Consider the following 12,273-nt stretch of genomic DNA (forward strand, 5'->3'; position numbering starts at 1 on the left):
TCCGGTGGTCCCTTTAGCCAGCGAGATAGCTATGGAAGAAAAGGCAACAAAGCTTTGATCGTTGGACAAAATAATAATAATTATTATTATATTAAAAAAAATAATGATTATAATTAAAAAAATATATATATGTTTTTTAAAAAAATGTGGATGATTTGAACCAAATCGTCTATTACTCGGATTAACAACACATTTTCCTAGACGGTTTGAAACCGTTCAAAAAAAATTCGTTTGGACCTTTTACAAGACATTTTTTTTACAATTTTTAAATGGTTTCAAACCATCCAAATTTTTTGAAATCTTTTTAGTTTATTTTTGTCAATTGTAATGATGTGTCCCTAATCATCAAATTATAAGTTGCAATTTTAATGTACCGTACGAATCTACTAAGCAGTAATAATTCCAAAGCATATATCTTTCTATTTTTTATTCACGCCTTTATCTGTTTTTCCCTCTTCTCCCCACAAAATGCAAAGAACCCCCTGTTGCAGCTCGCGGCCGAGAGAGACTGTATCAAGCCAAAAACCTACCTCTGCTACAGATCTCAAAGCCCCACTCGCGATCTGTTACAGATGCCCCGACACCCAACTGGTGGTGATTAAAAATGAGGCGGAGGCCGGTGTATTTTCGGAGGCCAGTGAGGAGGCGAGTTTCGAATGTGTTATGGCGGGTGTTGTCTGGGATGGCGATTTTGCTTTTCATTTTTGTTCTGAGCAAAGGGAGTCAGATTGATTCGAGGCCGGAGATACCCAAGGTAAAGAAAAGATCTGGGTTTTGTTTGGTTTCTTATTTATTCGTTTATTGAAGTAAATTGGTAGTTTGAAAAATTCCATTTTGATTATCTCAGTTGGTTGATTAATATAACACTCTGGTTTTATATTAAGAAGATAAAGTAGGAGTAGATAGTCTATAAAGACTCACGTTGCCTATTTACTAGATCACAATACTCAGCTTTATAATTAATTCTAGAGTACTAAATTCATTAGTCCTTCAATAGTGATAGTGTAATGTTGCTAGTGCTTTCTCTTCCTCACTAGAACATTGTATAATGTGGCCCCAACGAAAACGAAAGGGAGATTATAACACTGCGGTTCAATGAGTAACTTTGTCATTTATATTGAGTTAGTAGTTTATAAAAATACTCTTGAATTCTAAGTTTTACATTTTTTATTTAGTTATTAGGTAAAATTGGGATTTATATGTGGTTGTTGGAAATCTCAAAATTAACTAATCTTTTTTGAATTGATTGATAAAGTCCATTGAGCCTTATTCTTCCACAAAAGGAACCTTAAGGGAAGAGGTTTGCTCAAGGCTTATAAAGCCCACAACCCAAGTATACCTTGGCAATGTGGGACTCTTAACACGCCCCCTCACGTGTGGCACTATTGTCCAAACACGTGTACAACGGGAGGGAAGGCCCAACATTGTCCAAGGCCCTGAAGCTCTGATACCATGATAAAGTCCATTGAGCCTTACTCATTCCCAAAAGGCACCTTAAGAGAAGAGGTTTGCTTAAGGCTTATAAAGCCCACAACCCAAATATACCTTGACAATGTGGGACTCTTAACATTGATAACATAGATCTGACAAGTACTTTTCTTTTAAGTAGTTTAACTTTCAGGCCTCAATTGGGATCCCTTTTCTTTTAGTGCTTAATCATTTTGTTTCTTTGTTCTTACTTGTTTGCTCTTTCCGTTTGCGGATTCATCGACTCTAGTTTTGTCATCACCTGAATTTACTGTTATTTACTGGGATCTTAGTTCTTTCTGCCCAAGATTTGCACTTTAGTTTGAAGGACAATCAATATCCGTAATAAGTGAGCGGTCTATATGTGCTGTGTAAAACTGTGCTTTTTTTCTCCTGTAAGTTTTGGTTGAGATAGAAAAATAAGCACTCTGAGGAGCAATTACCACTTCTAGGCATTAAAATTTAAATGCTTTAACCACTGGAAGAAGGTCCTACATTTGAGAACCGCCAAAAATATGACCGTTAGAAATGAAAGAATAAAGTAATTAAAAAGGAAAAATAAAAAAATAAAAAAATAAAAAATAAAAAATAAAAAGGAAAAGGAAAGCCGCAAGGTCTGTTTAAATAAGTAAATAAAAAGTAATTTGACTCATAAATTTGTTTTAAAATTTAGGAAAGCGCAGTGACTAGTCATGTATTCATACATTTGGCTTTTCGTGCGCTGAGTAGAGCGAGTAATGTTAAGAACTATCTTTTTATTTTTTATTTTATTCTCTTATAGTTGATGAGACTTTTGAAATTATCAGTTGATAAAAAATTAATAATGGTCTAATTCAAATTCAATAATAATTTTAAAAGTCTAGTAAACTTTAAAATGTTAAAAATAAAATAGAAAGTCCACTCTCTTCAAAACTGTAATATATTGAAAATCCATGCGTGACATGCGTCCACACCATCCAGTCGCTTTTGTAAAAAATTTCGGGTTTTGAAAATTGAAAAGACTTTTAAGGAAATTTACCTAACCTTTAGAACACTTTTAGTGAGCTCTCCAAATTTTAGCTAAACAATCTATTTTTGTTATTTTATCTATCACTTTTAACAATCTTCATACACAAAATTCTCTAAATATTTCTCTATTTCAATTAAATATTAATTTGTTATTGATTTTAAGCAGTCATTCGTAATAAATGAGAAAAAAGAAAAAATGAAAAATGAAATAAAATGAGAAAAATAATAAAACATTCAATGGTTCATGAAATTTGTGAGTTAAATTTGAAGTGAAATTCTAACGAGAGTCAAAATAAAAAATAAAAAAAAAAAATTATAAAGAGTTTGTTGAAGAAACTTTTTAAATTTTTGACTAAATTTTTTTGAAAAAGATTAAAATGAAGAGCAAACTAAGGATGCTCTTATTTCACCAGCTTCTCGTCGTCTTGCATCATTTTCAACAAAAGCCAAGTTTGGAGGGACCACAATCGCGACAGTTTGAGTTTCCACGTGCCGAGCGTGGGGCAACATGCGTCGTACAACTAACATTACTTTTTACTCATCTTCAAAGGTACGTTAACGGTTAACCCGTTAATTTAACTGCACGCTAGTTCAACAGGTTACCGCCGTAGAAACAGCTCACGACAAACCAAAACGCACCACGTGTCATTTCGCTTCCTTATTCGTTGTTTGCGTTGCCTTGCCCCCACCTTCCCCCACCTTCCCCCCACCTTCCCTGTTCTTAATCCAAAGATCCCTCGCCAAAGGCCGAAAGTCAAGGCCCCCCAAAACCAATTTTATAAAAAAAAAGCTCTTCCTTTGTTTCTCTAGCTTCTGTTTGAAACCCATTTACCATCTGTCTTAGCTTCGGATTGAGGAAATTCCAGCATGGGAAACGCCTTGAGGTTCCTATACGGGCAATGTTGCAAGCCCACCGCAGCTGGGGACACCGAATTACCCGGACATCATGGTGTGTCGGCAGCCACCGTCGGCTTATCGGCTCTCGCCCAGGATCTCTTTCACTTTGGCATCAACTCCCAGGTATTTTGGAGTTTCATTGGGTTTGAATCTGTAGAAGAAGTAGTCAGAAATCAAGATGAATGATCCCTAGTCCTTAATTTCAGTCCTTTGACCTTTATTTTCAAGTCTAAGCTGTTTAGCTACTTTGTTTTAGTTTATATATTTATATATTTTTGTAGTTTTTATTTTCCAAGAAAAAACACTTGTCAAGAAATTTAAAAAACACCTATAATATCTATTATATATGCTTGATCGGCGTTATCAGGTTGGAATGGAATATTTTCTCCGAGAATTTTCTTTCGAAATTCTAGTGGATCCCAGATTTCTCTTTCCTTGAATTTTCAAGGTATTGTTCAAGGTAGAACGAGATTTGGCCAACTGTGCTTTCATTTGGCGTTATTGCTGCCATAATTCAAGCATAGTTTCAAGTTTTTGTTGCCTTTCATTTTCCAGGTATTCATAGAAATGTTAAATTATTATGATAAGTGGCAACCATATCTGGCAATGGCTTATATATCGAAGTATACAAGTATTTTTTGAGCTAAATAGATATCTGTGTAAGTTTAATTTCCATCTCAAATTGTTTTTTCTTCTATGTTTTAAGGTCCCGGAAGGACTCAGCAAGCATGTTGTCTCGTCCAAAAAGGCTCAAGCTAATTGGTAAGTAGTGTTAGAATATTAATTAAATAGTTAAATTAACAATTTTTTATCCGTTTAAGTTTTTAGAATAATTGGTTATTGAACATGTAGCATGCAGTCTATCTACACGGTCTATTATCAAAAATGAACTAGATGTTCCTAGTGAAATCAAATATCCATTTTATTGACTGAAGTCCTTATATATTTAGCAAGAATCAGAAACAATGAGTGATGAATATGCTTTGATTGTGAAACTTTTTTTCTTACCTGGCTACCTTTTGAAAATAAATGAAGGTACAGAAAATTAATAGAGGCATGGAGAGAAGCAAAACCCCCTCCAAAAACACCTGAAGAAGCTACTAGACTTATCACTGAGACTCTGAAGAGACACAAAAAAGCAGATGTTCAGGTACAACAAGAAAAAAAATGGCACAACAATGAACATGTTGCATAATACATAGAACTACATGGAAAGAAACAATAAACATTCTCTTTTTTGCCTATTATTAGGGTTTATTGACTTTCTACGGTCTCCCTCTTCCTCATACCCTAGTTGAACTTACTGCTGGGCCCCCAACATCATTGCCTGCAGGCGTAAAGTATGAATTTGAGACGTTGCCGGTAAGAGCTATGCCCTTTTCAGACTTAATGTTGATTAGTCATATTAAATCTAGTTGGGTTTGATTTAGTGAATCATTCGAATGAAACTAGGTTGATGCAAAAGCTGTAGCAGATGGAGATACTGTGACGGTGTATGTCAGTACGACAAACTCCCGAGAATCATCTTGCGTTCCTAGTGATGTACAAATGGCAGCCGTCCATAGATCACAAGCGCGTGCCGAGAAGAATTATGCAAAGGCTGATGCATTTCATAAGAAAATTGTTGATTCCGGATATAGGTTAGTCATTTAACTTCTTCGATATAGGCTTTGGTTAGAGGCTAATCCGATTTGGTTCCAATTTTGAGGATGGGAATTGCTTGCAATAGGACTGCCCATGAGAGCATGTTCATGCCCTACCCACTTGAGTAGGTGTTCAAGCAGCCCAAACTGGTGGTGATTGAAGAGGCTTTCTCATGGACTGCCTTGTGCAATTGGACAACCCTATTGTATGAGATCTCAGTCCTAGTTTTGATTATAGGTTTATAATTGTTTTCTGCCACTCAGGGTACTCAATTTTCAGAACAATGAGGAGATCCTTGCCCGTAAGTATAGAATTCGACTAAGGTAAGATTACTTGGCTCATAGGACTCACTAGCTAAATCTTTTCTTTCACCTAGCGACAATGGTTAATAGTTTTAGAACAGGGGAATAGATGCACCAGAGAGTTCAATGCCATATGGGAAAGAAGCAAAGGAAGAGCTGACTAAGATTGTTCAGGGAAAGTGTTTGAGAGTCTTTGTTTACGGGGAAGATCGTTATGGCCGCTGCGTAGGTGATCTATATTGCAATGGCAAATTCGTGCAGGTACCGTTTCTGTCAAAGTTTGTCTCTTTTGAACCTTTTTATTGATGAGCTAAATTATCTATCTTTTCTCAATCTAACAGGAATTAATGTTGAAGAAAGGTTTTGCATGGCACTACGTAGCCTACGACCAACGCTCAGAACTTGCAAAAGTTAGAACTTATCTTTACTCCATTCATGTAACTCCACAGTGTTAAGCATCTCTTAACTTGATTCTCTGTCTGTGTGATAACAGTGGGAAAAAGAGGCTCGAGCTAATCGAGTTGGCCTATGGGCTTCATCGAATCCTGAGAAGCCATGGGAATGGAGAAAGGACAAACGCGGAGGTAGATAGCAAGTGAAAACCAGAGCTAGAAAAACGAAGAAAGAATTTGTAAACAAGCTTCAGTCCGCTTTTTTTATTTTTATTTTTTTTTATGTACCAATCGCATTTAGCACCATGTGTTGGCTATGGTAACTTAATATTCGAAGTCGAAGTCAAAGTCAAAGCCGAAGTGAGAAGTGGCTCTGTTTCATTGGGCTATCCAATGCCCTGTATCAAAAATAATTTGTTTCTTTCTTGAAAATATTTTAAATATGTAATTAAATTTTTATTTTTAAATTTACAATTAAGTAATAAAATTATTGGAAAAGTATGTATACCCCCCATCAAATTATCACTCAATTCGTAATGTTCCCAAAATTAAAAATTGCATCAATGTCCTCCTTCCAAAAGTCTAAACTGAAGAAAGTAATGAAGGTTGAAGAATATCTCAACAGTGTATTGATGATTTTCTTAGTTTACAATAGTTTACAAGGCACACTTATATACATAGCTTTACATGACTAAACAAATAATAAAAACTGTCCTATAATCTTGAGGTAATCAGAGTGGAGAGGTGATCAGCAGTATGGAGAGCATGGAGGGAAGACCAGAGGCATGGGAAGTATGGAGGGCTTGTCTTGTGGTGAAGTTGAGAGATATGAAGTATGGGTAGTCATACTTCATTCTACAGAAACTGCAGTTTCTGCAGTATCGGGTAGATGCAGTTTTTGCAATACCGGGTAGAGTAACGGCTACTAGCCGTTGAAGCTAGTTCGGTAGTTTCTCTTTTCTTCTTCTTTTCAGCAGTGTCGTATGAGGTACTCTAACATCCCCCTGCAAGGTCATGGTGGAGGAAGCACCATGAGCTTGGATTTGAGGGAAGAAAATTGAGTTGAAGATAAGCCTTTGGTGAATATGTCAGCCACTTGATCTTTAGTGGGGAGAAATTTGATGAGGATGTCACCATTTAGAACCTTTTCTTGGATGAAGTGGTAGTCGACTTCAATGTGTTTGGTGCGGGCATGATAGACTGGATTGGAGGCTAGGGTGAGTGCACTGAGATTGTCACACCAAAGGATTGGACGTGAGGTAAGAGGAATGCAGAATTCCTTGAAAAGCATGCGGATCCAAAATAATTCAGCTGTAGTGAGGGCCATGGAACGGTACTCAGCCTCAATGCTAGAGCGAGACACCACAACCTGTTTCTTAGCACTCTAAGAAATCAAGCAATTGCCCAAGTAGACACCAAAACCAGAGGTTGAGCGACGGCCATCGGGATTCCTAGCCCAATCCGAGTCATTGAAGGCTTGTAGCTGAAGTGTTCCTAGGGTATATTGTAAACTATGATCAAGAGTGTGTTTGAGGTAGCGTAGAACACGCTTGACAGCTAACCAATGTGTAGTGGAAGGAGCATGCATGTGCTGACATAGTTGGCTCACTGCATATGCAAGGTTTGGTCGAGTGAGAGTGTAGTAGAGTAATGCACCAACAACCTACCTATATTCTGTTGGATCCGGGAGAGGTTCTCCATCTAGTTTGGAAAGCTTTGAGCCAGCTAGACAAGGTGAAGGTGCAGGTTTGGCACCTATCATGCGGGTGCGATTGAGTAGTTCTTTGATGTACTTGGCTTGGCACAAATGAAGAGACTTTTCTGTTCGGGTAACCTGAATGCCGAGGAAGAAGGCAAGATTTCCCAAGTCCTTGACGAAAAACTTGGTCTGCAATTGAGTAATTAAAGAACTAATGACAGATTGGTTAGTGCCCGTTATAATTATGTCATCTACATAAATCAAGAGAAACACTTTAATGTGATTTCAGATAAAAATGAAAAGAGAAGTGTCCACTAAGGAGGCCTGAAACCCGAGATCCAGCAAGGTAGTAGAGAGGCAATGAAACCAAGCTCTTGGGGCTTGTTTAAGTCCATAGATGGACTTATGTAATTTGCACACATAGTCAGGGAAATCCTTGTTGATAAAGCCTTGTGGTTGCTCTATATATACACTTCTTCCATGAGAGAACCATGGAGGAATGCGTTGGAGACATCCAACTGTTTCAAGGGCCAATTAAAGGTCACTGCCAAGGCTAAAACGATTATGATGGTGGATGACTTGATTACAAGACTGAAGGTGTCCGTGTAATCAATTCCACTTTGTTGCTCAAACCCCTTTGCCACCAATCTTGCTTTAAATCTATCAAGAGTGCCATCTGAATGTTGTTTGATCTTATACACCCACTTATTTCTGATCACATTATGATTGAGGGGCCTAGGACAAAGAATCCATGTCCCATTGGAAATTAAAGCCTCATACTCTTGGTTCATGCCAGTTTTCCAGCGAGGATCAATGGCAGCCTTTGAGTAGCAGGTTGGTTCAATGATAGAGGATATGGGAAGATGACTTTTGAGAGGATGGTGTGAGGTATAGTAAAGATGATAATCAGAGAAGGTCTTAGGTTTTAAGGAGCCAGTGTGTGATCTGGTGGTCATGGAGTGTGTAGGTGTTGAGGGAGTTACCAAGGGTAAGGTCTGAACTGGTTCATTAGAAAGGGAAATATGTGGCAGAGTTGTAAGGGTCTGTGAAGGAGAGGTTGTATGTGGCTGGCTAGTAGGTGCATGGGAGACTGCATAATGAGGATCACTCTGGTGAGCAAGAGTAGGGCCATGATTTGGTGAGCTAGGGGAGACAGGAGGAGTAAGTTCAAGTGGTTCCAAGATAGGTTCAGTGGCAGAAAAAATAGAATCAGGTAGTAATGAAGACTGAGATGAAGTAGTACTTACCGGAATTGTGAAAGGGGATTCGGACACAACATTGACCTTGGTTAGCAGTTGAAGATGAGCATGATCCTTGGCTGGGAATGATTTTTCATCAAAAATAACATGCCTTGAGAGATAGACCCTATCAGTGAAAAGATCCAAGCAACGGTAGCCTGCATAGCTATATCCTAGAAAGATGCAGACTTTGGATCTATATTCTAGTTTGTTGGCAGTGTAAGGTCTGAGAATAGGGAAGCACTTACACCCAAAGACACGAAGAAGAGAATAGTTAGGGTCCTTTCCATAGAGTTTGGCATAAAGAGAACAATGGTTGAGGATTGGAGTAGGCAATCTATTGATGATATATACTGAAGTTAAGAAGGCATCTACCCAATACTTGTTGGATAATCCTGAATGGGCAAGCAAGGTAAGACCTGTTTCCAATATATGTCGAAGTTTTCTCTCAGCAAGTCCATTCTGCTGAGAGGTATGAGGACAGGATTTTCTGTGAGTGATTCCATGTTGAGATAGGAAATTTTGAAAGTGAATGGAGGTGTATTCCCCTCCACCATCGGATTGCAAGCTTTAAATTTTATGGTTGAATTGAGTTTCCACTAGAGTTTTAAACTTTACAAAGGTTGCATAGGTATTAGATTTATTATGCAGAGGATACAACCAAGTATATCTTGTAAAGTCATCCACAAAAATTATATGGTATTTGCAACCACTAACTGATGGAACAGGTGAGGTCCATAAATCAGAATGAATAAGAGCAAGGGGAGCAGTACTAAGCCGATTGGAGGCAGAAAATGAGAGTTTTTTTGCTTTTCCCATTTGACATAAGTCACAAAAGAGATTTTCATTGGAATTATCATTGAAAGTAGGCAAATGATGAGCCTTCAATACACGGTTAACATTCAAAAAGGATGAATGGCCTAGCCTATGATGCCATACAGAAAGGGTTGCTTTTAGTCCTAGGAAAGCAGTAAAGAGAGGTTTGAATGAAGAAGCTCCTTTGAACCGAAGTGGATACAACCCATTTTCACTCCTGCCTTCCAAGAGCAATTTGTGTGTCTTGATGTCCTTCACAAAGAAATGGGAAGAAGTAAGTATAAAGTAGCAATCATTATCCTTACAAAATTTGTAAATGGACAAGAGATTAGTGGCAGCCTTAGGACAATGCAGGATATGATTAAGATAAAATTTGGAGTGAGGAGAGGTTAGAATAGTTGAACCAGTTTTCTCAATGGCAAGACCTCCACCATCATCAACTGCTACTGTTTCTGTTCCCTGGAAGGGCTGCTGCTGGAAAGTCAGATTTTCAAGCTCACTAGTGATGTGAGAGTTAGCACCACTATCAGCAAACCACTGTTGGTCTTCCATATCTGGGTCGGTTTGTGTTGCCATGGCTACAAGTTGTGTGGGGGGTGTTTGCCCTGATAAGCATAGTCCACATATTTGACAAGGTATGCGGAAGTTTGGTTGAAAAGAGCCAGAAGGATGTCTCTGAGGAGCAGGATGTGTAAGACCCCTTGGTGATGCAGGACGAGGCAGAGGTGGACGAGCTAAAGGTGCTAAAGGTGGAGAAAAACTGACTAATGGTGGAGAAAATTTAGGTCCTGGTCGAGGAGAATACTTGCTGTATTGGCCACCCTTTGGCCTTCGATTGAAAGACTGAAAGTTTGGCTTTGAGGATCCTCTTTGTCGAGATGCAAACAATGCAAAGTTGGAGGCATCAGTGGCTGTAACCATTTGTTGCTGCTGATTGATGAGTGCCTCATGGTTGAGTAATTCATCCTGGAAATCAGTGAATGTTGGAAGCTTGTCTTTGGTGGTCATGGTGAAGGTAGTGACAAATGTGTTGAAAGTGGGATTGAGACCACTGATGATGAAGGAGGTTAAGTCTTCATCATCTATGGGCTTCCCAATTACTACTAGTTGGTTTTCCAAGTTCTTGGCTTCCTGTAAGTAGGCAGAACAGGTTTTGGATCCTTGACGGATGCTTTGAAGGTCACGTCTAAGGTGAGTCACCCTATTCCGAGATTGTGAAGCAAATCTAGTGGCCAAGAAGGTCCATACTTATTGAGATGTATGGAGGCCATACAAAGTGGACAACACTGACTCATTAAGTGTGGTGTTGAGCCAGCTCAAAATAAATTGGTCCTTCTTATTCCAGAGAGAATAATCTAGATTGAGGACATCTTTGTCTTGATCATCAGGCACAAATTAAGGTAGGCATGGTTCTGAACCATCCACAATGCCCATAAAGTCATGACTCTTAAGAATAGGAACAACCAAAAAGAGCCAAGACATGTAATTAGGACCATCAAGTTTGGTGTTGGTAAATGAGGCAAGATTTGGTAGGACAAAGGTGGAAGTGTTAGATGAAGATGGAACAGGAAGTGTTAGGAGAGAAAGTTGGCGTTGGCCTATGATGGCTTTGATACCATGAAGAAAGTAATGAAGGTTGAAGAATATCTCAACAGTGTATTGATGATTTTCTTAGTTTATAATAGTTTACAAGGCACACTTATATACAGAGCTTTACATGACTAAACAAATAATAAAAACTGTCCTATAATCTTGAGGTAATCAGAGTGGAGAGGTGATCAGCAGTATAGAGAGCATAGAAGGATGACCAGAGGCATGGGAAGTATGGAGAGCTTGTCTTGTGGTGAAGTTGAGAGATATGAAGTATGGGCAGTCATACTTCATTCTGCAGAAATAGAAACTGCAGTTTCTGCAGTACCGGGTAGAGTAACGGCTACTAGCCGTTGAAGCTAGTTCGGCAGTTTTTATTTTCTCTTCTTTTCAGCAGTGTCGTGTGAGGTACTCTAACATAAACTACCAAAAATTTGCAATGTACATGTCCCATAAAAAGATAAAAATGATCCTAATATTTTTTCAATAAGTTAAAACACACCCCCAACAAATTTCAAAAAGAATAAAAAAAACATAATCCAAGTGCTCACTATTTAGATGCTTTTATAATAGGTGATTGAAGACTTGAGAGCATGTGTGCTACAGTACTTATGTAGGATTCCTCCGCAACAGTTTGAGGCCCTGTTTAGTAACCCCCTTCCCCTCCCCTCCCCTTCTCTTATGGAAGAATTTTTTTTGAAGTGTGAGTAAAAGATGATTGATGTGATATAAAGTAAAAAGAATTTATATGAAAAAGTAGAAAAATTTTGTATTATAGTGAATTTTTTTATTTGAATAATAATAAAAAATTGTTAATGTGATATAAAAAATAAAAAAGATTAAGAATGTTTTGAGTTGATTTTTTTTGGGATACGTAAAAATAAAGGAAGAGAGAGGAAAAGAGGTTATTAAACGGGCCTGAGTTTCCACGCACTTATGCCGATCGTGGGGCAAGCATGCATCGTAAAAAATAGCTCCATTAAGAGTTCCCGTCGCAGAAGAAACTCATGACAAACCAAAACACGCCACGTGTTATTCTGGTTCCTTAGTCGATGTCTGCTTTCCTGCTTTGCCTTGCCCGCACTTTCCTTGTTCTTAGTCCAAAGATTCCTCGCCAAAAGCCGAAAGAAAAAAAAGCTCTTCCTTTGTTTCTTTAGCTTCTGTTTGAAACCCATTACCATCTATCTGAATTCTGAGCTTCCGATCGAGGAAATTCCAAC

The 12,273-nt window shown here is 38.2% G+C and overlaps 1 protein-coding gene across 2 annotated transcripts; it reads left to right on the plus strand.

Moving 5' to 3' along the window:
- Positions 1 to 476: 476 nt before the first annotated feature.
- On the plus strand, positions 477 to 6,217 carry LOC133865018 (staphylococcal-like nuclease CAN2). Of its 2 annotated transcripts, none has more exons than XM_062301482.1 (9): positions 477 to 754; positions 4,079 to 4,134; positions 4,408 to 4,522; positions 4,624 to 4,734; positions 4,825 to 5,012; positions 5,280 to 5,339; positions 5,420 to 5,579; positions 5,660 to 5,728; positions 5,812 to 6,217. In XM_062301482.1, the coding sequence occupies exons 1-9, from the start codon at positions 605 to 607 to the stop codon at positions 5,908 to 5,910; spliced, it is 1,008 nt and encodes a 335-aa protein (XP_062157466.1). In that variant the 5' UTR covers positions 477 to 604; the 3' UTR covers positions 5,911 to 6,217. The 2 variants fall into 2 exon arrangements, with proteins under 2 accessions (XP_062157466.1, XP_062157465.1); XM_062301481.1 differs by lacking the exon at positions 477 to 754 and adding an exon at positions 3,175 to 3,495.
- Positions 6,218 to 12,273: the final 6,056 nt, after the last annotated feature.

The sequence above is a fragment of the Alnus glutinosa genome, chromosome 3, assembly GCF_958979055.1.
Source record: "Alnus glutinosa chromosome 3, dhAlnGlut1.1, whole genome shotgun sequence".
Classification (NCBI taxonomy): Eukaryota; Viridiplantae; Streptophyta; class Magnoliopsida; order Fagales; family Betulaceae; genus Alnus; species Alnus glutinosa.

Coding starts and splice junctions, on each gene's coding strand:
- LOC133865018 (XM_062301481.1), top strand. CDS start 3,343: ATGGGAAACGCCTTGAGGTTCCTATACGGGCAATGTTGCAAGCCCACC. Junction 4,735..4,824: donor ATGAATTTGAGACGTTGCCG/GTAAGAGCTATG, acceptor GAATGAAACTAG/GTTGATGCAAAAGCTGTAGC. Junction 5,580..5,659: donor GCAATGGCAAATTCGTGCAG/GTACCGTTTCTG, acceptor TCAATCTAACAG/GAATTAATGTTGAAGAAAGG.